The sequence below is a fragment of the Phocoena phocoena genome, chromosome 16 (assembly GCF_963924675.1).
Source record: "Phocoena phocoena chromosome 16, mPhoPho1.1, whole genome shotgun sequence".
Classification (NCBI taxonomy): domain Eukaryota; kingdom Metazoa; phylum Chordata; class Mammalia; order Artiodactyla; family Phocoenidae; genus Phocoena; species Phocoena phocoena.
The window spans coordinates 79089813-79115624 of record NC_089234.1 but is presented as its reverse complement, the minus strand read 5'-3'; the positions used below and the strand labels follow the sequence as shown (position 1 = coordinate 79115624).

Below are 25812 nucleotides of genomic sequence, written 5' to 3'. Positions count from 1 at the left end.
AGTGGTATGAGGAGGTCACCGGACGTCAGCCCCAGGAGACTGTCCGACATCAGCCCCCAGCTCCGGCAGCTCAAGTACTTGGTGGTGGACGAGGCGATTAAGGAGGATCTGAAATGGTCGCGCTCGGTGGAGGACCTCACCAGCGGGCCCGTGGGGCTCACGTCCATCGAGGAGCGGATCCTGCGCATCACCGGCTACTACGGCTACCAGCCCTGGGCGGCGAGCTACAAAAGTAAGACCCCCTCGCCTCATTTCCCCTGTCCGCCGGCGCATCTCCCCCTGCGGCTGGCACGGCGGCCTCGGGGAGCGCGCGCAGCCCCGCGACCAGCCGCCCCGCTCCCCCCCGCTGCCCTGACCGCAGACACCGACCCGGGCTTGCACGTTTCAGGAAGAGGCCCGGAGACGGTTTTCCGGGACCTTTGGGAATATCTGATCCATTTTCTTAAATCCCCTCTCCTTCCCACAGACACCTCTCTGTCTTTATCTCCTTGCGCTTGAGATGTCACAATAAGGAGACAGGTTGGGAACTCAGTGTATCCCGCACTGTGTGGCTTCTCTGTGGATACGAACGTGTCAGTCGCCCCGGGTCGGGGCTCAGCTGGCTTGGTTACAGACGACAGACTTAGCACGCCTGGATTTTAACTCTTCCCTGGGTCCCCTAGGCCCCGATGATGGAGGACAATTCTCGGGGCCTTCATTTTAGATGTCATTCACTCCCTTTGCCCCAGGTCTTTAGCTGTCCTCAGTGTGGAGGTTCTATATGGATCATTCTAGCTATTGGCATTTGGTCCCTGAGAGATAAACGGTCGGTGCCAGGTGGAACAGCTGAGACTTTTCTTTGCCAGTGGGCCCCAGCGGATGGCTCTGGCAATGCTGTGATCAGTTATACAGATATTACCTGTGTGACCAGGACTAATGTGGTGGACATTTCTTTCTCTCATTTTGGAAGGGAGAAGTTGGCTCTAACAAACTCCAGAACCTATAACTGTAAGCCACAATTCGGTGGCCTCACCACTGTCGTTGGACAAGCAGAAAGAGAGCCGTTTATCACCTCAGTCAGTCAGAGAATTGAGTATTGCTTCGTTCCATATGTAATCAAGACTAACGGCTTAATGATTTTGAGATATGGTTTTACTCTTCATGGCTTGAAATTGGAACATATTTTATGGGTCCTTAGGAACAAAATATCAGGCTTTTGTAAATTCGTCATATTGAGTTCTAAAAATACGTCTCCCTTGAGTTTTTTCATAAAACCCTGGATTCCAAGCCGAAGGTCAGGGGTATGCTAGCAGTTAGCTGGTTACTTTTATTTGCAGGAAGAAACATTAGATTTTAGTGTTTTGTTTCATGCCCTTACTTGTTTTTAAAGGACGGCGGTGATTGCCTTTAACTCTGTATCAACCTTTAAAAGGTTATCTGCCTCTCCTCTAATCTGCTAAAATTGTAGCTGATAAATTGGCTTTGGATCCCGGAAGGGAGACAAGGGACCATGTTTTCTTTTCAGCTGAGAAACGTCAGGTATAGGATAAAAGAATGAAAACCCATTGGAAACCATTTCTCTTATAGATAGGGGGTAGGACACTCAGTTTCTATTTACACTTTCTAAATTTCGTTTAGAGGGGCTTCCCTGGTGGTGCAGTGGTTGAGAGTCCGCCTGCCGATGCAGGGAACACGGGTTTGTGCCCCGGTCCGGGAGGATCCCACATGCCGCGGAGCGGCTGGGCCCGTGAGCCATGGCCGCTGGGCCTGTGCTCCGCAGCGGGGGAGGCCGCAACGGTGAGAGGCCCGCGTGCTGCAAAAAAAAAAAAAAAAAAAAAAAGTAAATTTCGTTTAGAAATGGTCTGTTTCTTATTTCTCTTCTTAGCTTTCTTAGTAAGAAATTAGAATTGTCTAAAGACAGTTGTACAAATTACAGCCTTCATAGAGCCGTCTGTTTAGCCCCTGGAATCATAAGGTTTATCATTGTAGTTCTAAATATTTGCAACTGGCCCCATGAGCTTTATAGAAATTTTCACCAAGGCTTGTGACTCTGCAGGGTTGGCGGGGAGCTTTCAGCAGTGATTGACTGTGTTTGGTACAAACACACTTTATAATTAAGGCAGGGGGAAGGCCTGGAAAATGAGTCCCTTGTACCACCAGTGGTATTCTTAAATACCCTCTCTCTGAGGCTTCATTGAAGGAATAAAGAGCAGTAGACAAGGGTACAGTGGTCATTATAATCAGAAGAAAATCATCTCACTCCCCCCTCTATTCCTGTGAAGATTCTTCTTTATTCCAAGGGATTTCTTTTTTACTAAGATGCTTTAGGTGACACCTGACATTTTGATGAATGAATTGGACTTTACATTTAAATTTAGAGAAGCTTATGTTTTATTAATGTAGCCAAAGATGTTTTAAGGTAGTACTTTGGCTGTTTGCTATTTCTACCCAAGTAGAAAAAAGTAATAAAGAGGCTTATCTGTCTGTTGGTATCAGTGAGTTATTTTGTTTGTTGGTTAATAATCACAGTCAGCTAACTGGGAGAGATGATGATTATGAAATAAATATTCCTCTCAGGGTCTCCAGAGTAAGTTATGGGACGTTCCAAGCTTCATCCTTGACGTCGTTGTGTCACCTTTGAGTCATCTTTCAAAGTGGCTTCTTTGTGTCCCCACTGGGGGAGTTGACAGTGAGAGTGTCTGGATTAGTTGAGAGTGTAAGTTAGCTGCCTTTGTAGCAGCAGAAATTATTTGAATGACCAAGTACTCACCGTTATCCTCTTTTAGACTTTGTTTGGGGTGGTGAAGATAAATGAGATGATAGCAAACAGTGCAGAAATGATCTTTGTTTGGGTTTCTCAGCCCAATCAGTTGAACAGATTTTACTCTCGACAAGTGACTTCTTGTGAGGAGTTGTTTTAAAAAATCCTAAAGACCCCTGGGTCTGAGAGGGTCGGTTTGTATGTAACATTCAACTGAGAATTAAGCTGTTGGTACAAACAAGCAGGTGGGAGGGTTGAATTCCTCTTCTCAGCAGCCACAGTCCTCCGATTCCACATTGCCTGTTTTTGAACCAAACCCCTGGGCAGTTTTCCTGCAGATTCCTTGGCTTCCCAGCTGCAAGTGTACCCAGAGCCCAGGAGGTACATGATCCACAGTAGTTGCTCAATTAATATTGAGGTTTTTAAAAAATAGATTAAAATTTTTTTTTTATTGTGGTAAAAATCACATAACATAAAACATATTACTTTAACCATATTTAACTGTCGGTTCAGTGGCACTAAGTACATTCACATTGTTGTGGAACTCTCACCATCGTTCATCTCCCAAATTTTTCACCTTCCTGAACTGAAACTCTGTTCCCATTAAACACTAACTCCCTATTTCCCCTCCCCACCCCCACCCCCGGCCCCTGGCATCTACCAGTGTACCTTCCGAGTCTATGAATTTGACCGTTGTAGGTATCTCGTATAAGTGGAATCAAACAGTATTTGTCTGCACCTAATGTATATTGGAATTCATTTTTAAAGTTAACTTTAACATATGTCCTGCAAACAGATTGTACCTTCTCCCCCCCCTCCCCCCGCTGTGCTATAAGTTGACCCTCATCAGCCATCTACTTCATACATAGTATTGTACATACGTCAATCCCAATCTCCCAATCCATCCTACCTGCCCCTACCCCCTTGGTGTCCATATGTTTCTTTTCCACGTCTGTGTCTCTGTTTCTTCTTTGCAAATAGGTTCATCTGTACCATTTTTCTAAATTCCACATATATGCATAAATAGATGATATTTGTTTTTCTCTTTCTGACTTACTGCGCTCTGTATGAGAGTCTCTAGGTCTATCCACGTCTCTGCAAATAGCAAAGTTTTGTTCCTTTTTATGGCCGAGCGATATTCCATTGTATATATGTACACTACATATTCTTTATCCATTCCTCTGTTGACAGACATTTAGATTGCTTCCATGTCCTGGCTAGTTGCTCAGTTAATATTTGTTGAATGAGTGAGTGGATGCGGCCTGAAACATCGACCTCTGGAAGAGAGAACCTTTGAATGTACCTTCATAGTAATCTGTATTATTTAATTCTCTTTTTTGGCCGCTCTGCATGGCTTGCAGGATATTAGTTTCCCGACCAGGGATTGAACCTGGGCCCTCGGCAGTGAAAGCGTGGAGTCCTAACCACTGGACCACCAGGGAATTCCCTATTACTTAATTCTTTATGCAGACTTATGTTAGGTTGGAATTGCTTTGCCCTTTCCTTATTCTTCCATGGTGTCATCCTTGGCTTTCTGAACCTAGACTACACCAGAATCCTTTTTTTTTTTGAATTGTCTTTAGTTTATTTAAATATAATGAATTACGTTGACTGATTTTCTAATATTAAATAATCTTGCATGCCTACAGCAAACCCTTAAGATGTTTGTGTGGTTTTTTTTTTTAAATTGAAGTATAGTTGACTTACAATGTTGTGTTAGTTTCTGGTGTATAGTAAAGTGATGCAGTTATACATATATCCTTTTTCATATTCTTTTCCATTATGGTTTATTACAGGATATTGAATAGAGTTCCCTGTGCTATACAATAGGACCTTGTTGTTTATCCATCTTATGTATAATAGTTTGCATCTGCTAATCCCAAACTCCCACTCCAATCCAACCTTCCCCCTCTCCCCTTCCTCCTTGGCAACCACAATAGATCAGAATTCTCGATGGCAAGCTTTGAGTTAGCCCAGGGTTTCTCACCTTCAGCACTAACTGACACTTTGTACTGAATAATCCTTTATTATGGGGAGAGGGGATCCTGAGCATGGGAGGGTGTTTAGCAGCATCCCTGGCCTCTAGTTCACACCCCCCCCCCCAAGCTGTGACAACCAAAAGTGTTTCCAAACAATGCCAGATGTCCCGTAGGAGTGATGAGAAGCCCTCATTTAGCCTCACCCCAAATTTCTGCTGCAAGTGACCTGTCTTCCGTGGAGCAGTAGTGCTAACTGAGCAGGCCTGCCTTTGAATTCCGGGCCTTCTCTTCTCTTCCTTCTTCCTGAACCACTGATTGGGCTTCCAGGAGGGGCCAGGCTAGAATGAACAGCTTTCTGAAAGAGCCCCGTTGCTTGTGCAGCGAACGTGATTCCACACCCACTCACCGTAAATTGATACCCTGGAGAAAGTGCTTCAGAACTCAGAACAGTTTGGAAAGCTTTCCTACTGATTTCCTTTCCCCTCCCACCTGTGCCACAGCAGAAGAGAAATGACTGGCTGGAATCTCTTCTGCTTCCCCCTTCCTTTCTTATTCCTCTGGGATAGATCGCAGTTGGGGAGGAGATGGCTGTGGAGAGGAAGGGATGCTTGAAGTAGTGGGTCTTGGAGATCCCAGACACAGGTTCTTATGCAGGATGAAAGAACATCTATATATGCTCCTTTATTTTCATTTATTCATTTAGCAAAGTTTTTGAGAACATTTATGGTGCCCATGGCTGAGGTGTGCCCTTGTCGAGAAACAGAAATCCACAGACACATTGTTCACAGTTAGCAGGGATGCGTTACTTAGCAAAAGGTTTCCCTAAAGGATGTTTTCAAACAGTGAGCTCACAAACTTTTCTAGTAAAGAAACTTCCTAGGAATAGCTTTTGGAGCTATACACTTGACTATACTATACACTTGACTCCTGAGTGGGCTTATTAATACTTCATGGTGCTGGTATGTGCAAATACAAATGATTTTTTTTTTTTTAAATGCTGATGGGTTTAGTTTGTAAGTCACTTTTAGAGTAGACGGTAGGCTAATCCCAAATGGCCACCCCATCTCCAGCCTATCCCTCCGGGCCTGCCATTGGCGACTTGAATCAAGGTTAAGAGCCTGCAGATTGCTGAGCAAAACCCAGTTTATTTCGGGGGAGGTTTCGTAGTTCAAGCGGAGAAAACGGGAGGGCATTGAATAGCTCACCTAGTGACAAGGAAATCGCATGTTTCAGGACCCTTCAGGTTTCAAATGTTAGGAAGGGTTTGTGTGAGGTGAGGGGGGGAGGTTTATGGAGAAGGACAGTCTTTCTACTTCTGTGTGCCCTTTCAGACCAGACCATGAGTAGATGTTGCTTACGTGGTTTCCAGGGATAACTGGAACAGTGGCTCGTAGTATAATTGAATTCATGGTGAGCAACTTCTGCTTGATCCTCCCAAGATAGTAAAGGTCAGGTCAGCAATTCAAAAATGACCCACTTGGAAGAGCTGTATAATTTGGTTGTAAAAGTTTATTCTAGAATGGAATTCTTTTTCATAATCTTTTGCATTATGGTTTATTACAGGATATTGAATATAGTTCCCTGATACTGAATATAGTTTATTATAGGATATTGAATATAGTTTCTGTTACAGTTTATTATAGGATATTGAATATAGTAAGACCTTGTTGTTTACCCGTCCTATATATAATAGTTTGCATCTTCTAATCCCAAACTCCCAATCCATCCCTCTTCCACCCCCTCTCCTCCTTGGCAACCACAAGTCTGTTCTCTATGTCTGTGAATCTGTTTCTCTTTCATAGATAAGTTCATTTGTGTCATATTTTAGGTTCCACATGTAAGTGATATCATATGATATTTGTCCCTTTCTGTCTGACTTACTCCACTTAGTATGGTAATCTCTAGGTCCATCCATGTTGCTGCAAATGGCATTATAGATTGAAAAGATTTTAAAAGGAAAAAAGTTGGAGGGGGCGGGGGTAGGGTGGGGAGGGCATAGAGCGTAACATTTTCTGATGTCTCAGAGCATCAGTTTTATTCATGAATATGAATCCGTGCTAACAATTTAGTAAATAGCTTTCTGAGATTTGAGAAGATTACAATGCAGAACTCTTCTTTTTGAAGGGAGCACATTTCTCCCCAGTACACTCAGATCATTGACCGGGAGTTATAAGCCCTTTGCAAATGGTCCAGATTCTCACCTCCAGGAAAAGCCTAGTCTTCCTGGCTTTGGAAGAGGCTTGGGCAAAGAGATTTCTCACTGTTCTTCACAAGTCTGTCCTGAGTGTCTACAAAGTGCCTAGTCTGAAATAAAACACTCCAGTGTTGAGTGTTTCTCCTTTCCTTAAGCAGCTGGAAAAAATCAGGTGAGTTGCATTAAAAAAATGAATCCACATGTGTATGAGCCATTTAACTCTGTTAAGTGTTTCACTGAGCGTTGATAAGGATGCTGACTGAATCGTAGCCTCCCATGAAGGAGGGGACCACTGCAGTTTTTTCTGTGTTGTCGGGAGAATCAGGGGGAATAGAATCCACACGGGGAGCTCTCTTCACATCCCAGCAATGTCTCTGCTGGCAAGTTACTCACTTTTGTGAGCCTCTGTTTTCTCATCTACAAAATGGGGGCGAATATAACTGCTTTTCAGGATGGTCATGAGGATGAAATGAAATAATGAATATCTGGCATCTAGCCCTTTGCCTGGCATCCATAAATGCGCCTTTATTTTCATTTATTCACTTCGCAAACTTTTTGAGCATGTACCAGAATATAGAGATAAGTGATGGGAGACAAGACTTCTTTTTTTTTCTTTATTAAGTAGGAAATGTGGAGTAATCTGTTATTCATAACTTTCAGTATTTATAAGACATTCTAAAAAAGAAAAGAATAGAAAGACAAGAAGATTCTTAAAAATTTCTTAGCCTACTTTTTAATAGGATTGAATCTTCTGAATCTGCAGGAAAACACAGAAGAAATTAATAATAAACTTCAGGCTGACCTATTTTCTAATTCTATGCAAAAATGAGAAAAGTCTAAAATACCATTTGATACTGTGCATGAATTACTATAAGACAGTGTACACATTATTTGTATTGGGAAGCGGGTTCTTGCCTTCCAATCTTACAGACTGGAGGGAGAGGAAAGTGAAATAATATGGCTCTGGAGTGGTGAGTTTCAGGTCAGAAGCTGGAGGAGTAATAAACCACAGGAAGTGGGTGGAGGGGAGGTTTGCATTTCAGGCAAAGGCACAGTATACAATGTACAGGAGCTGTTGCTGGAAGGTCATCCAGCTTGACTGGAACATAGCGTCACAGAAATGTACAAGATGAAGTTGGACTGTGAATGGAAACTGACATTACGCTTTGGTCATTTGACGTGTGTCCTCAGGAGGGCCATTAATGCAGAAATGCCACCTTACTCATCCAAGGCCCAGTCTGAGCGTCACTTCTCCCAGGGAGCCTCCCTGACTGCGTTGGATCCGGTGAGGTGTCCTTGCCTGGGCTCCCATGGTGCTGTCACTTCCCATACATATTGTCATGGCTAGTTTAATCGTGTGGCTGAAACCTACAGGTGGAAAGCTCTGCGAGGGCAGGGCTCTTTCCCATGTCGCCAGCCCCTCAGTGTCGTTCTTGGAACGTAGAACTGTGATGATTCTATCCCCAGATCACAGAGTGTCCCTGGCACCTAAATCGATAAACATTTGTTAAATGTACTAACGAAAGGCCATTTACACGCACACAGAAACAGTTCCTAAGCATCTCCATTTCTGTGGGGGTCTTCCAGAATTATCCTGCATAGAACACTTCTGATTGCCTTTCTCAGTCAAGAAATGGGACGCCCACTGCTTGGTCACCTAAAAACACCGACAAGCCATCTCACTGCTAGAGCTTACATTCGTCAGTCTCACGTCAGAGTGTTTTGCCTCATTCTGATAACCTCACTTTAAAAGCAATTTGGGGGCTTCCCTGGTGGTGCAGTGGTTGAGAGTCCGCCTGCCGATGGAGGGGACACGGGTTCGTGCCCTGGTCCGGGAAGATCCTACATGCCACGGAGTGGCTGGCCCCGTGGGCCGTGGCCGCTGAGCCTGCGCATCCAGAGCCTGTGCTCCGCAACGGGAGAGGCCCCAACAGTGAGAGGCCCGCGTACCGCAAAAAAAAAAAAAGCAATTTGGAAGAAATGAACAGGGAAGAAGAGAAAATGGATCAGTGGGATTTAAAAACGTGTTCTGTAGGCAAGGTTTAAATATTGGGGGAGAGAGAGGTGAATCAGGCAAACAGCATGTCTTTATGAGAACAATTGGAGTGGACACCTTCCCAGCTCACCATAACCCCCTTAACTGCCCTGCACCGTGTCTTCAGGGTGTGCCCTTAGCATCACCTTCCTCCTGGACACCATAGATTAGATTGGGGTGGACCCTTGACCCACAGTCACTTGATCAATATCTCCCTCCTGGAATTTGAGATTAAAACCAGGAGATTGTGGTTTAGTTGGTGTGGTCTTTTAAGTGGAGGAGAAGCTATGAGGGAGCTAGCCTGGCTTTCATGTGGAGGGAGAGGCAGAGAAAGCTGGTCCACGTAGAGGGAAGAATAAAGCAGATGTGTAAGCAACCCAGAGAGAGCCTTGACATTTTCCTGCACTCCACGCTGGGTACCATTTCCCTCCAACGTCAAGATCTTGCTGTAGCGCCTCCTGCGAGCTCCAGGAGACACCACTGTTGCAGCGCAACAGCCCCTTCCTGTGAAGTGAGCGGAACCTAAGTTTTGTCCCATGCAACTGCGGACTCCTAGCTGAAGAAGATTTCTGAGCCACTTCTGCTCAGGCCCACGTAGGACAGAACAAGGATGTACATAAACAAAGAATTTTTCATTGGAAATGAGAAATCACTTCCTGACTGCTGAGGTAAAGAAGGTCCTGGAGCCTCCATCACTGGAGAGCTGCAAAAAGAGGTGGACACCCAGCAACCCCAGGTGCATTGAGTATTTCCTTACCCTGTGTCAGGGGATTGAAGTAGATTTTTTTTTTTTAATACATGATGTCTTTTGGATCAATTCTTTGGTGAATGTGTATTGATCAGTAGAGTAATAGATCAGTTTTGTTCTCTTATCTTATTGCAAAGCCTGGAAAGGGACTGGGACAATTAGGAATCTGGTCAGTTCTTTTGGTTAATGATGGTGACAAGCCCTTGAACAATTGCCTGGGACATGGGCACATTTTTCTCTTATGCAGCTGGAGGTGGCCTTAATTTATGACAGCCTTCGAGATGGTAGGAAATAAATTGCTTCTCTCAGGTGATTTGCAGCCCCGAAGGCTCAAGGCTGTTACAGAGCCCTGCGACAGACAGATATTCAGTGTAACTTCTCAGAACCGTTTTCCAGTTGTGATACGTGTTTTCTGTGACGTTCACGTTTGCTGCTTGCCAGCCTGCTGCACAACATCCATAGTACTTGACTAGGTAAGAATTTCTTAGGAGAGTTATTTTTATCCTTTTTCATCATCGAGTTTGTACCCATGTAGTGTTGTAAAAACTTGCATATATCCTCAGAGTTTTATTCAGAAGGGCCAGAAGAAAGATGCTACTTAATGAATACCATCTTTCCTTCCTTCATTTTCTTTTTAGAAATTGTTTGCTCATTTGCAGTGAATGTATATGAAGATGTCCTGTCCTTAAAAAAATATATATAATTACGATCGTAGGTATGAAACAGTTCGGTTTTGTTTGTGCAGTGTTCGTCTCATGCCATGCACGTGTGAGAGTTTAAGAAACACTCTTTATCGGCAAGTGCGTTATGCTGGCATTCGATACCGAGGAAGGACTTGAACTTCCCACCTCTATACCATTTTTTTAAGAGAAAGAATGAAATCGTTTGAAGACCATTTAAATGCCATAACCCAGAGCAGCAGATTTCAAGGGTTTATCCAAACTCTTTCCTTTGAAGTCAGCATTTGGTTTTATTAAATCTTTAACATGAACATTTTTGGTAGGTGTATCTGATTTTACGCTGTTGGTGTGTTTTCAGTTCCATGTCAGTGAAATTTACGTAATTCGAATTTATTCTAAAACCACTAGGAAAACTAGTAGTGGTGCATGTGTCATCGTGTTTGTTCTGTCTGTAACCTGCATGTGTCTTGTGTTTCTCTCAGAATACATGGAAGAGTTTCAGTGTGGTGGCTGGAAGGTGGAGAGAGGAACACCTTCAGACCAGACCCCACTGCCACAATTCTCCCTCTTGAGGAGCCTGTAGGCCAGGCAGGGGCTTCAGAAAACACTGCATGAAGTTTCAAACACTACTCATGGAAGGGTTCATTGGCCAGTGGTTTGGAAACAAATCAAACAATGGAACCTGTGAGTGCATATTCATTGAGCCATTCATCCATCCATCCATCCTTCCAATCACTCACTCACTCACTCATTCATTCAGACATCAAATAGTTCACTGCTTCTAATAGGCAGTGAATATTTTCACTGCTAAGATGAACATACACTACATATATGGCGTATTTCCTAGAAAATTACAGAGCAGGGAGACAAGACAGACATCTCCTCCATGAAGTCCCATACTTTCCTTGTTTGGGGGCCATCTCAGGTGGATTACATGTTTCTTTTTGGTGCTTCCCCAACTAAACATCTTGGGGTATTTTGGGTGCACATTGACCAGCCTTACACTAAACTCTATTATATACATATTACTGCATAATATTTTATTACGGGCACCATGAACAGCTAGTTAGAGTCAGGATAGGGTCTGAGCCTTAGTGAAGTTGTTTTTCTCTTCCTTTGGAAACTTGAGTTCTGCTGTTGTAGTGAGAGTTCTAATTTGTTCTTTTGTTTTAGCCCAGGCATGAAACAGTTTTTCTTTTTCGTGTAATCATGCAACAACAAAGATTTTTGACTGAGTTGATGAGATTAAGCTACTAAGCCCACATGTTTTTTTTTTCCCTAATGTTTTCTGCCGCAGGCATTCCGTTTCTTTCCAGCTCTGAACAAAGCTAGCCTGAGACCTGAGACGTTTTTCTTCCTCTCGCTAGGGTCCTTACAGAAATAGCAGTAGACTGGATTTCAAGGGAGTGGGGATTTACTTCCAGCTCTACGTGTTCTATCCCGTGTTGCTGCCTGTTCTGCTTATGCTGTCCCCATGTCCGTAGAAATACTCCTTTAAAGCTATTCTCTTGGTTGTTCAGCTTAAGAATCATAACACTGTCCAGTTCTTCTAGATGTGAAGGGAGTGGTCTTTCTAAGAGGCATCTCTACTTTTCTCTGTTAATAAAAATCAAAACGTCCTGATTTACGTGCCTGCTACTTTGAATATAGATATATGTATTTTATTGAAATATAGTTGATTTCCAGTGTTGTGATAGTTTCAGGTGTCTAGCAAAGTGATTCAATCATATATATTATATATATATATATTTTCAGATTCTTTTCCCTTATAGGCTATTACAAAACATTGAGTAGAGTTCCCTGTGCTCTACAGTAGGTCCTTATCGGCTATCTGTTTCTTTTTCTTTTTTTTGCGGTACGCGGGCCTCTCACTGTTGTGGCCTCTCCTGTTGCGGAGCACAGGGTCCGGACACGCAGGCTCACCGGCCATGGCTCACGGGCCCAGCCGCTCCGCGGCACGTGGGATCCTCCCAGACCGGGGCACGAACCCGCGTCCCCTGCATCGGCAGGCGGACTCTCAACCACTGCGCCACCAGGGAAGCCCGGCTATCTGTTTTATACGTAGTAGTGTGTTTATGTCAATTCCAAATTCCTAATCTGTCCCCTGATCCAATCGTAAGTTTGTCCTCTGTGTCTGTGGGTCTGTCTCTATTCTCTATACAGGTTCATCTGCATCATTCTTTTTTTTTAGACTCCGCGTGTAAGTGACATCATACGATATTTGTCTTTCTCTGTCTGGCTTACTTCACTCAGTGTGATCATCTCTAGGTCCATCCACTTTGCTGCAACTGGCATGATTTCATTCCCTTTTATGGCTGAGTAGTATTCCGTTATATAAATACACCACATCTCCTTTATCCATTCATCTGTCGATGAACGAAATTTAGGTTGCTTCCCTGTCCTGGCTATTGTGAATGGTCTGCAGTGAATGGTGGGGTGCCTGTATCTTTTCGAATTATGGCTTTCTCCAGATATATGCCCAGGAGTGGGATTGCTGGATCATATGGTAGCTCTGTTTTCAGTTTCTTAAGGAACCTCCATGCTGTTCTCCATAGCGGCTACACCAACTTACATTTCCATCAGTGGTGTATGAGGGTTCCTTTTTCTCCACACCCTCTCCGGCACTTATTATCTGTAGACTTTTTGATGATGGCCATTCTGGCTGGTGCTAGGTGATCCTGGAACCACTTCCCCATGTGTGGATGAGTCTAAGACCCAGGGATGGGTTTGCGCTAAAATATAGGATGAGGTTGAGTTGTTCGAGAACAGTGTCTAGCTCCCTCCTCCTTTCCTGTCTTGCTCGCCTCCTTCCTAGGCCCCCACCTTCTCCTTGAACTGTGCACATGGAAGTCTGAGCGTGGAGAGGAGGCTGTGCGTCTTTGGAACTGATGCTTCCTAATGGTCAGCAAGTGACCAAAAGTCCCTCGAATCAGTACCTAGGGACCTGGATTTCTCTACTGTTTTCTGTTGCTGTGGCTTCTGTAGGGGAGGGAGGTGGCTTAGTCAGCCAGGGTCCCTTGGCCACCTTGCCCTTGATGAAAGGCCAGGAGGTGACAAGATAATAGTTATCTTCTAGTGGCTTCCATCTCTGGTCCCAAGGCCTCAGTAACGTACTGAGGCTGCCTCATTTTCTGTGTAGAGGTGTCTGTGTTGCTTTGGGGGAAACAGAATAAAGAGAAAACACACTATTGTTTTCCTTTACATTTTACTCTCTGAATAGTACCTCACTTCTGACATTTCTGGTCACCAAATGTGTGGTAGTTTTTCCCATAGCAAACAATTCTGTGACACCAGCTGGGTGTGCTACAATTTAACTCATTTCTGACACTCTATCTGGAGATGGCATCAGATCCCACAGGTTAAGGGCTCTGTCCCACAAGACTGCCCCTCACTTCAGATGCCAGTCACTAGTAGAGATTCCTACAGTCCCCTCCTTGGGTTCATTTAAGTTGCTAAAGTGGCTCACAGAACTCAGGAAAACAATTTACTTACTAGATCATCTGTTTATCATGAAAGGATGTAACTTAAGAACAGCCCAGTGGAAAGATGCACAGGGCAAGGGATGTGGGAAGGGGCACAGAGCTTCCATGCCCGCTCTGGGTGCACCACCCTCCCAGCACCTCCACATGCTATGTCCATCAGTCTGGAACTTTCCAAGCTCCCTCCTCTTGGGTTATTTTGGAAGCCCCATTACCTAGGTGTGACTGATTAAATCATTGGCCAGTGGTGGTTGATTCACCCTCCAGTCCCTCTCCTCTCCTGGAGATGGGGGTAGGTGGGACAGAAAGTAAGAACCCTCTAATGAATTGGTTCCCCCGGCAACCAGCCCCCATCCTTAGGGGCTTTCCAAAAGTCACTTCATTAACATAAACTCAGGTGTGGTTGAAAGAGGCTTGCTATGAATAACAAAAGACATGTTTCCTGTTTTTAGCACTTAGGAAATTCCAAGGGGTTTAGGAGCTCAGTGCCAGAAATGGGGATGAAAACCAAATACATATTTTTTACTATAAATCACAATATCACCCATAGGTATGAAAGACATTTTGGAGGCAATTGGAGGAAATTTGAATGCCTACAGTTTATTAAGTTATTTTATGGAATACTGTTATTTTTCTTGGGCTTAATAATATTAGCGTGGTCACATAGGAGAATGTCCGTATTCCTAAGAGATACTGAAGTATTTAGGGATAGAGTGTTGTTATGTTTGTCACGTACCTTAAGTAGTTCAACAAAATCAATTATAGATCGATAGTTAGATTGAATGACAGATGAACAGAATGTGGCGAAATTGTAATTTTTGGTGAATCTGAATAATAGATATATGTGTGTTCATTGGACTATTTTCCCAGCCTCTCGGTAAATGTGAACATTTTTGAAATAAAAATGTCGTTGTTTCAGCCAATGGCATAGCATAGCCCAGGCCTTAAAGGGTTAGAGTTATTGTAACCAAGACCCTACCTTACGGCGCCTCCCCAGGACAGACCCTGCCCCCGTTATCCTCTGCTGTAGCTCCTCTCTGAAGCACCCAAATAATACTACCTCATGCATATTTCCTGACTAGTTTTACAGATGCTAAAACCACCTCCAAATGGAAGAAAGTCACTACTCAATGATCAGGAGCCCCCACACCTACTGGCACCTAAAGACCCCTGTGACACTGCCCTGTGACCTCACCATCAGCCAATCAGAGAATTGTACACAAGCTCATCACATACCCTGCAACCCCCCATTCCTTCACCTGGCCTTTAAAAATGCTTTGCTGAAACCCTTTGGGGAGTTTGGGGCTTTTGGGGCGTGAGCCACCCGTTCTCCTTGCTTGGCCCTGCAACAGACCTTTCTCTGCTCCAAACTCTGACGTTTCAGTTTTTTTAGCCTTGCTGTGCATTGGGCCCAGGGACTTGTAACATTATTATATCAGAATTTATCCAAAAAGCAGGGAGAACTGTGTGCACTGTGACATGTTGTCTCAGGGAAGGTGGAGGTTCTACACTTCCCAGGCAGCGCTGTCACTGGTTCCCTCCAGCATTCAGTGCTTGTGTGGTCTTCCAGGTAGGACTGAACCCAAGTATTATGGTCTGAGTGTTTTTGTCCCAGGAAAATGTGCATGTTGAAATCCTAACCCCCAGTGTGATGGAATAAGGAGGTGGGCCTTTGGGAGGTGATTAGGTCATGAGGTGGTGCCTTCATGAATAGAGTTAGTGCCCTTCTAAGAAGAGTGCAGAGAGCTAGGTCACTCTCTTTCTACCATGTGAGGACACAGTGAGAAGATGGCTATCTACAGCCCGGAAGAGGGCTTTCACCAGAACCCAACTGTGCTGGCACCCTCATGTCAGACTTCCAGCCTCCAGAACTGTGGGAAATGAATTTCGCCACTCAGTCTGTGCCACCTGTGATAGCAGCCCGAACCGACCAAGACCCTCAGGGACATCTGCCTTGGTCCCCATCCCCCACCTCTGGCCACATCACTGTCCCCCAAACATGCTCTTCAGCGGGATGTGTTTGTGGCATAGATCGTTTTCATCAATGTATACCTATCCCCAAACTCATCCATTTGTATACATGAAATATGTATGGCTTTTTGTATGTTAATCATACCTCAATATAAAGTGTGTTTTATTTAACCTTTAATTTAATTTTTTTTTTTTTGGCTGCATTGGGTCTTCATTGCTGCGTGTGGGCTTTCTCTAGTTGTGGTGAGCGGGGGCTACTCTTACGTTGAGGTGCTCGGGCTTCTCCTTGGGGTGGCTTATCTTGTTGCAGAACACGGGCTCTAGGCACGCGGGCTCAGTAGTTGTGGTGCACGGGCTTATTTGCTTTGTGGCATGTAGGGATCTTCCTGGACCAGGGATTGAACCCATGTCCCCTGCATTGGCAGGCTGATTCTTAATCACTGCACCACCAGAGAAGTCCTGCGCTATTGTTTTTTGACTCTTCCTCCCTTGTCTCTGCATCCCCTCTCTTCCCTGATTAGCAACTGTTTGAACCTGCTCCTTGGAACTCAGAGAAGGTCCTAGAGGCGGAATGAAGCCTATTTCCTGTAATCAAGAAATGGGGGACACAGAAAGGCTTTTGTGCCCAGGAGCCCCCCAGGGTTCTGTTAGGTTTCAACCACTCAGGGATCATATTACTTCTGCCTCAAGGTGAATGCATGAGAATTAGAGGCATTATTATAAGTTATGGGGGGGTTCCCTTGTTAAAAAAGGGAAGATCTTCTCCTTAAGAATAAGAAAAAGGGAGACCCTTTTGGAATCCTCAATGGAACAGAGAAAGCAGAAATGCTAAAGTGTATTAAGGCCAAGGCTCCTTGAGCTGGGGGTGGGAGAGATTGATTGGTTTCAGAATCAAGTCTGCTTGCAAGGTTGCAGGAAGAGTATTGAGTGGGAGGCAAGGGTGGGGTTTGAATTTCAAACAGTTTTTATGAGGAGAAGCATGTGTGAAGGTGCGAAGCTGAGGGAGGAGAGGTGACAGGTACCTTATAGAGCTGCTGTGGACATCTTTGTAGTTGTGTTAGAAGAGTATTGGCACCCACTTCTTTTGGATATACATCCAGGAGGGGAATCCCAGGGTTGTAGTGTCATGGCAGACAAACTTGAAGGTGTTCCGCATTGATGCCCGCGTCTGATGTTCAGCCCTTGAGTAATTCCCTCTTTCTGAGTGTGGGTGGGACCTGGGACTTGGTTCTAACCAATAGAATATGACAGGTGATGGGAGATCCCTTCTGTGATTGGGTCGTGTTACGTGAGATTCCATTTTGCCAGCAAACTTGCTTTAGATCTTCTCTCTCCAGCCTTGATGAAAGGATTGGCCATATGGGGAGGCCTGTGTGACAAAGAACTGCAGGTGACCTTTAATACTTGAGGATGGCCTCTGGCTGGCAAAAATGGAAGCTCGCAGCCTTACAGCCACAAGGAGCTGAAGGCTGCCCAACAGCCATTCGAGTGGAAAAGCAAATCCTTCCCTAGCTGAGCCTTTAGGTGAGAACCAGTTCTGGACCAAATCTTCTTTGATTAGTTATGTTGAACACTCAACCGTGGTAGATTCAGCTTTTGCATTTCAAAGCTTGGCAGATAAGAGAAAAAGCAGTTCCAGTTTCTAATGCAACTCTTAAAATGAGGATTTCCTTTTGGGCCACAGGAGTACCCAGTCCTGGGGTCACACTTTTTAGGGAGCAGAATAGGTGACCAGGAGACTTAACATGGCTTTCACTGCATTGTTTCTGTAAGACAGTTTTTAGGGCTTTGAATAAATTCCTTGCAGCCTTTGTGATGAGCAGCTCTGCAGAGATGGTGCCGACAGATTAAATCTGGTGGGGAGCTCTTCTTGGGGGTGAGAGAGGAAATAGAAGTGGAGAAAATCGGAGAGGTTGTTGAGAGGACCAGCTCTGGGGAGTTGCTCCTTTAAGAGCAATTGATAAGGGAAACTCCTGCACCCCAGACAGAAAGTGCTTTATTCTACCACTGCCAGTTTCTCCTGTAAGGGAGTCGTCCCTGGAAGCAGCTGATCAGGTGTCAGAGGGGGAAGGACCCAGCTGTCCTTGGTCTCCATCCCTCTCTGCCAGGGCAGCAAGAGTTTCCTTTGATTTCTGGCGGGAAAGTGAGGTATGATTGGCTTTTTGATTTTTTTTTTTTTTTCTCGCTGCAAAGAGGTGTTATAATTTCCCACCTGGCCAGCTATGGAAGCCAGAAGGCTGGGACAAGGACCGTTGAACAACCCACTCATAGAACCCTCGTACTTTCATGTGGTTCTCCGAGTACCTTTGAAGTTGGTGAGCTTTGCAACAGAGGATTATCCCAACACATACTGTATGATTCCATCTATATAAAGTTCGAAAGCTGGCACAAGTACTCTGTGGCGATGAAGTTTGGAAGAGTGGTTACACTTAGGGTTTCTGGTCTGGGAAGGGGCGTTAGGGAGCCTTCTTTCTTGTGTGGTGCAAATACTCCATGTGGGAATCTGGGTGGCAGGGTATATGTGTGTAAAAGGGTCTATGGGTGTAAAAACGTATCACGTGCTTTGCTGTTTGTGTTATAACACCGTAAACATCTCTTTTCAAAAGGTGGTCACTGGGAGGAGGAGACTAGTCTCTATGGAGACATTGGTGCCTGGATGGATCAGGTTGTTTGTGGGGGATGGTGACCATTGAGGACCTCTGGAAATCAGAACTGGAAATTACAACTCTGGCTCTGCTGTTGTCATTGTCATGGTTCCACTGAAATCCTGAATAGCAGGGTCCCTCTAAAACATAGTCCCACTTGTTTTGGACATCTAGATGTTTGTAAATAGAAGCAGATCTCATTTTTCCCTTTTTAAAGGAAGGCCACTTTCTCTTTTTTTGCAAAGTCAACTCACAGATTTAGAGACTGCTTTAGTGCGGTGGAAGTTCTGAAGTGTGTGCCTTAAAGAAAACCATAGGTTTCGGCTCTTTTTTTTTTTTTTTTTTTTTTTTGCGGTACACGGGCCTCTCACTGCCGTGGCCCCTCCCGTTGCAGAGCACAGGCTCCGGACGCGCAGCCTCAGCGGCCATGGCTCACGGGCCCAGCCGCTCCACGGCACGTGGGATCTTCCCGGACCGGGGCACAAACCCGCGTCCCCTGCATCGGCAGGCGGACTCTCAGCCACTGTGCCACCAGGGAAGCCCTGGCTCTTTAAGTAATGGCGAGGCCATAGTAAAAATAATTGGGACTTTGGATATGACCCTTTGTGCTGTACCTCACCATCATTTTACTACTTACTAGTTTTCCCCCGAGGAGATGGCAGAGGTTGGTGAAGCACAAATTGCTTCACTTAAAAGTTTTATCCATGTTAATTGCAAATTGTTTATAGAAGAAGCAGCTAAAGCTAAGGGTTGAGGGCTTTTCTTTGTTTAAATTTCTGTGCTTCAGTTAACTCCAGCCAACTTATTGTTGGCTATAATTTTGGATACCATTTTCTCTGTGAATTCTGGTCTTCAGAAAATTGCACACGCAAAGTGGAAGTTTGCAAAATGTAGTCTAAACGCCTGTTATCGAAAGAATCAGGTCCTGTTGCTCACCGCTTACAAAATTAATACTCACAGAAAGGAAAAGTGCCTTTAATCGGAATGTCGGCAATCTGGGGAGGTGGTGGACTCGGTGTCCCCCCAAAACTACCTCCTAAGATTCTGCTCGGCCATGAAAGCTTTTAAAGGGAAACAGGGAGGTCATCTCAGTGAATCATTGAGGTAGGGGGTCAGAGTCGTCGCCATACCCCACTGTGTGCAGGCGTGTGTGCGGGCTCGTTGACTTGTGATTTTCCCTAGATGTTATCTTGTTCACACAGTTTGGTGACACAGTTTGTTCGCAAGATTACTGAAGGGGAAGCTAGGGAAGAGATCTGGCCATCTGTTCATTACTTATTCTTCATTTCCACTTTGACCTGCAGAAAGAACCGACAAGTTAGGCAAAGTAACGTGTGATTTAAAGATTTGAAAGCTGTGCTTGGGCAGGAGATGAGTAGAGCATGGGGGTGCCGTGTTTAAAAGTTAGTTACCATATAGCTTTGCTAAAGTGACAAGAAAAGGGGCTTCCTGCTGAGGGTGGTTTCCTGCAAAGAGCTGCTAACAAGCCTGTGATTTTTTAAAAAATTGCAAAATATACTTAGAGCCATACTTTTAATACTATTCTTTACATGTTAAGAAGGATGATATAGGATATCAATTATTCATCTAAGGAGTTGAAGTATGTCCTCAGGTTCAGATGTGCCCAGGCTATAGAATGGATACATATTTTATCCTATGAATCACAAGTGGCCTCTATCCATGTGAGCTTCCCTGAGTAAAGTTTTAGAGAAAAGTGAAGGCCCCAGGATCCATATCCAGATCCTTGCTTCCCAAGACTTTTTTTTTTTTTTTTTTTTTTTTGCTGTACGCGGGCCTCTCACTGTTGTGGGCTCTGGACGCGCAGGCTCAGTGGCCATGGCTCACGGGCCCAGCCGCTCCGCAGCATGTGGGATCTTCCCGGACCGGGACACGAACCCGTGTCCCCTGCATCGGCAGGTGGACTCTCAACCACTGCGCCACCAGGGAAGCCCCCCAAGACATTTTTGCTGCTTGTGTTTCCATTACGTTTGCTACTGGATCTTTTCTATGCACTTGACTTCCTTATTCTTAAAAGAAGTCTTTATAAAGCCAATCATGTCATCCAGATAATTTCCCTGATAATAACTAGTCAGCTAGATGGGTTACACTATTGAGTTACACAGCCCATATATATTTAAGTTGCTTTTAAAACAACTACCATTAGATAAGATAAAAATTAAAATTTTACCAGGAATATTTTAATGAGCTGTTTAAAAAAGTTTTAAAAATTTTTTATCTTATGTTGGAGTCTAGTTGATTTACAGTGTTGTGTTAGTTTCAGGTATACAGCAGAGTGATTCAGTTATACATATGCATGTATCTATTCTTTTTCAGAATCTTTTCCCATATTGATGATTACAGAACATTGAGTAGAGTCCCCTGTGCTCTACTGAAAATGAGCTATTTTAAAAAGACATTCTCTGGAATTCCCTGGTGGTCCAGTGGTTAGGACTCCGCGTTTTCACTGCCTAGGGCCCGGGTTCGATCTCTCTTCTGGGAGCTAAGATCTCACAAGCCGCGCAGTCAAAAAAAAAAAAAAAAGGCATTCTCATTGAAGTAAAATATCCATAATGAAATGAGTGTAAGTTTTAAATGTATAGTTCGATGGATGAATTTTTACCAAACGAATATACTCATGTTTTCCGTATCCGGATCAAGACACAGAATGTTATAGGCATGTAGACTGTTTATTTTTGTGACACCTGCATGGGTGCTCTCCTCAATTTTAAAGTGATCAAAAAAGCCATAAGCTTTCATTCTGTTGCGAAGGTGGCTTCCTGCAGACGTGAAAGATGTTTTGATGAAAATCTGGCTGTATCCTGTCCTTTATAAGGAAGCCTTTTGTCTAGCACTGATGTTTGCTGCGATGATCAAGGAAGGCATCTTTCATACATTGTAAGATGAGCATCATATGAAAAATGGGATCTCATCACGCTCCTTGGAAGCTCTAGGTTTACTTTATAATGTTAATGCCCCTTTGGAAGCGCTGTCTTCCAGGCAGATCTCTCTGCTGAAATTCCTATCTGTTCATGCATGTTTGCCCACCTGTTCCATTAGATGCCTTAACATATTAATCATAGTTATTAAAACAAAGTTCCTCTCTGACAGAACCAATGTCTGGTAGTCTTTGTATCTGGTTCTATTGATTGCTTTATTTCTTGATAGCGGGTTGCTTTTCCTTGCTTTTTTGTGTATCTAGTAATAGCTGATTGAATACTAAATACTATGTGGATAAGAACAAAAGAGACTGGGCTATAGATGATTGATGCCCAGAAATGTGCACGCAGTTTCTTGTATCAGGCCATTAGTATGGGGAGTTGAGCCAATCTAGCTGGGAACTGATCTGGGTTTGGGTTTTTTTTTGGGGGGGGGTTCCATTTTAACCCTCTCTCTCCCCCTGTGGCAGTGGCAGTGGATCTTTGCTTGTGTCCTGGGGTCAAGAGGATTTCCTGCTTCACCCCCAGAGTGAGCTGGCTTTGTTCCTCCTTCTGCCCTAGAAGCAAGAGATTGTTTTTCTTGGCACTGGCATAAGAGAGTTTGCTGCCCAGTGGCTTAAGACTTTTTCTTTGTATGAGAGGAGGGATGGGGAAGTGGACAGGGGGCTTCGTGCCTGTCTCCCGGTAGCCCCTGGTCGCCTCCTGGGAGCCATTGCTGCCCTGAAAGGCTCTCTCTGTCTCCTGCCTGCCCCTAATGCTTCTAGAGAGCTACTTGGTAGAGGCTCAGGGAACAAACTCCCCTTGTGTCTGAGACTCCCAGCTCTTCCAAATTGATATACCAGTCTGTATTTTTCCTTTAAGAATTCATTAAACATTGAGGTGATTTCTTCTTACCCACTGGTATGGAAGCCTCCTCTTTCTTCCATGCTGTGCAAAAGGTGAAACAGGTGGTGTTTTCATGTCAGCTTTGAGGCACTTGTCCCCCTTCGGAAATCAGTTTACTTGCTTCCTACCTCTGCTGTCTGCTGGACTCAATAAATATTATAATTTGTATATTATCCAACTCTTTGTTGTTGTTTGGTTAAAATAACGTTCTCTTGAGTCTTTCTGCATTTTGAGGAGAAGTAAAACTTGGTTCTAAGTTTTAAATGCATATTAATTATGTATTTGCCGTCTTTTAAAGATTTTTTTTGATGTGGGCCACTTTTAAAGTCTATTGAATTTGCTACAGTATTGTTTCTGTTTTATGTTTTTTTGGCCACGAGGCATGTGGGATCTTAGCTCCCCGACCAGGGATCGAACCTGCACCCCCTGCATTGGAAGGTGAAGTTTTGACCACTGGACCGCCGGGGAAGTCCCTATATAGTTTGTGTTTGGTTTTGGTGAATATCACCAACTTACTGAGAGGTAAGGGATGATAAGTATTACTACACATCCTTCCTTCTAGGTTGCTGTGACCTCTCTGCAGTCCCTAGTGTTAGCCTAGTGAAGACAGAGATACATCTTAGGAAACGTTATTGACCTTTTGATAATTGTTTGTAAAAGGGGAGCAGACAAAGTGACATCTTCAGCTCAGGTCAAAGGAGTAAGGTTTTCCTGGTTCGGTAAATTTTTATAGGTTACTTACTGTCTGGTCTGTATCCTGTCTTTGCTACGTGTCTTGTAGTCCATGCGTGTCATTATCAAAACTTACATCTCAGACCAAGACAGGGAGGGCTGGGGGTGCATTTGGTGCTTCCTTTCCTGATCCCCATCCAGAGCCTTGTCGTAGAGTTTTGTGATAGCAAGACCTGCCGCTTAGCACTGAATGATCCCTCTCTCTCCTCCCATCTACCCCCATGAAGCCAGCAGTTCACAACGTTTGGCACCAAATGCCTCCACCACATCAAAATGAGACACCCCCAGAAGTTTCATAGAAAGGGAAAAAGATAAAGAACACCACCTTCACGCAGTAGGAGGCAAGGAAAAGCCTTTCGGTGAATTAGAAGGCCGTGTATGTGAGGACATAGCCTTAGAAAAGGAGATGAAGGGCATTTTAGAAAGTGATTATCTTTGATAAAGGCTTTAGCCGGGATACAAAATGATCTGAACGTAAACTGAGTGGGTAAAGAGGGTTTAAACATTCAAGATGGGATATACCTTTTTGATTTAAAAAAAAAAAGAAAGAGTAAGGAGAAAAATTGTCCAGGGCTGTCTGTCTGTAGATCTCTGCCCTAATAAAGATAATCCCAGCCCGTCGGATTAGCTCTCTGTTTATGCTTGCCCATTATTTTGAAAATTAAGACTTTTCCTATGAATTTGAAGATACCAGTTATTTTATATTAACACTAAAGTGCCCTGTTGGAATCGTCTAACGTTTGGAAAAACAGGTTTGAGGTTCTCTGATGTCGGCAAAGAAGAGCCTTTGAAGTGTTTGGAAAAGGGAAGTGATAGGATCCTAGGTGCATTTAAGAAAGTCCACTTAACCAGCATGGAGACTGGGCTGAAAGCATTGCCCGGTTAGGAAGCTTAAAATGCTGTAATTTAGGCAAAAGAAACTAAACATCACAACTAAGGCCAGGTCACTAGGGGTGAGGAGAGGCTGACGTTCAAATTTCTGACTGGGGTGACTGGGTGATCTTCAGGTAATGAACAGACATTAATTAGTTGGAGGTAGTTTGCAGAATTCAGAAGAGAGGTTTGGGTCGACTCTGCTACCAAACTATAGGTGACTAGAGATAAATGAAGTGTATCAGTGCCATTGCTCTTATGGATTAGTTGGTGTTCTTGGTCACAAGCAACAGATATCCAATCTGTCAATCATATGCAAAAAGGTACTTTCTGGAAGAGCACTGAAGACTCATATAAACGAAAGGTGATCAAATGGCCAAGCCTGAAAAACGGAAGTGATGCTGGGTCTCCAGATACTAGGAAGCAGAGACCACAGCAAAGTCCATACCTAAGAAGAAGGCCCGCAACTGATAAATCTGATCTCCAGTTGGTCCCTCTGTCTTTGCTTCACTTGCGCAAGATTTACAGACATCTGATTGGCTGAATCTGGGTCAGGGCATCTTCCTCTGGCTGTACCAGGAGGTAAGATGTTGAAGAATCTTGGGGCCCTAGCTTAGGTGGTTGGAAGATGCGTTGAGAGTCACGCTCAGAATATTGCCTTCTGTCAAGATGATAGGCACTGAGAATTTCCCCCCAAACAGATTTTGGGATACTAATAGAGGGAATGGCTTTCAGAAAACAACAAAAGGGTCATTATAACTAAGGAAGGTACGGCCAAAGAGGAAAGAAAAGCTAAAACTAGGGTGGATGGATGGATGGATGGATGGATGGATGGATGGGTGGCTGGACCGATGGATGTATAGACATACCGAGGTAAAGGAACTCATGTAGGCAAATGGAGTCAGAAAGACTGAAGGAGAACAAATAAAAGAATATAGGCTTATGGAAGCCAGGAAAGGAAAAGGTGATAAGGAAGCAGGACTGGTTAATAACATTAAATGCAATGTGGCATTTAAGGAAGATGAGGACTAAAAAGCATCCGTTTGGTTTATTAGTAGATTATTGAATCTCAGAGCACCCACTCGCCATTATCGACTGTAGAATTTGGAATGGCAAGCATATCTATTCTTCCCAGTCTTTTTTAGGATGCTTCAGTTTCTTTCAAGTTACCAGGATCTCAAAAGCGGTAGCTAGTGCTTGGAACACTGAGCTAAGTGCCTAAATCCTACTTCACATTTAATTGGCTTCGATAATAGTACAAGTTAAGTATTGTTGGGAACTTTGGGAATCTCTATTTGCAAAGACGAGGTGACGTCTCAGGTCGTGTTGGAAATGTCTTTATAACATCGCATAGTAATGAGATGCGTGTGTCACAGAGAGTTGAAGGGCATCATTGCCACAGCTGGGAGGTGTCAGAGTGCCCGAATCATAGTCATGGCTCAGTCCTGCTCTGACACTTACGGCTTCACTTGTGGGAGAACCACTTACAGAAATCAGCGTGAATCCCATTTAGAAGAATGGTTCTTCACTTGGACTCTCTTGGGACCGAACATTTTTTGAAGCAAGGCCGAGCATGACATTCAGGGAGGAAGAAGCTAAGGAGCTCTAGAAACCACCAAAGGCTCAGAGGTCAAAGGCCACAGTGGCCTTTGTTTCCATATTTTAAAATATTTTAAAGACATCAAAGTATTCTATTAATTTAAGCAGTGTACAGAAGGACTAACATAACATAAGTACCCTGCCCGATTTTCTGAAACTGCTCCCAAGAGGTGACCCCTGTTTATATATTGACGCGAGCCTAACTCATTTATCATAGGCGCTTACACTCATATGCATGTACTCACACCTGTATTTTTTTAGAACGGGATCATAATTGGCACATTGTTGTGCTTTTTGTTCACCTAATAATACGCGT

General features: G+C 44.1%; 1 protein-coding gene across 1 annotated transcript in view; it reads left to right on the top strand.

Moving 5' to 3' along the window:
• Window positions 1–25812, top strand: part of SLC35F3 (solute carrier family 35 member F3) — a 292530-nt gene that overhangs the window by 409 nt on the left and 266309 nt on the right. Inside the window, exon 2 of the mRNA XM_065894431.1 lies at window positions 3–232. Coding sequence (XP_065750503.1) covers window positions 3–232 — 230 coding nt within the window. The remainder of the gene's footprint in view (window positions 1–2; window positions 233–25812) is intronic.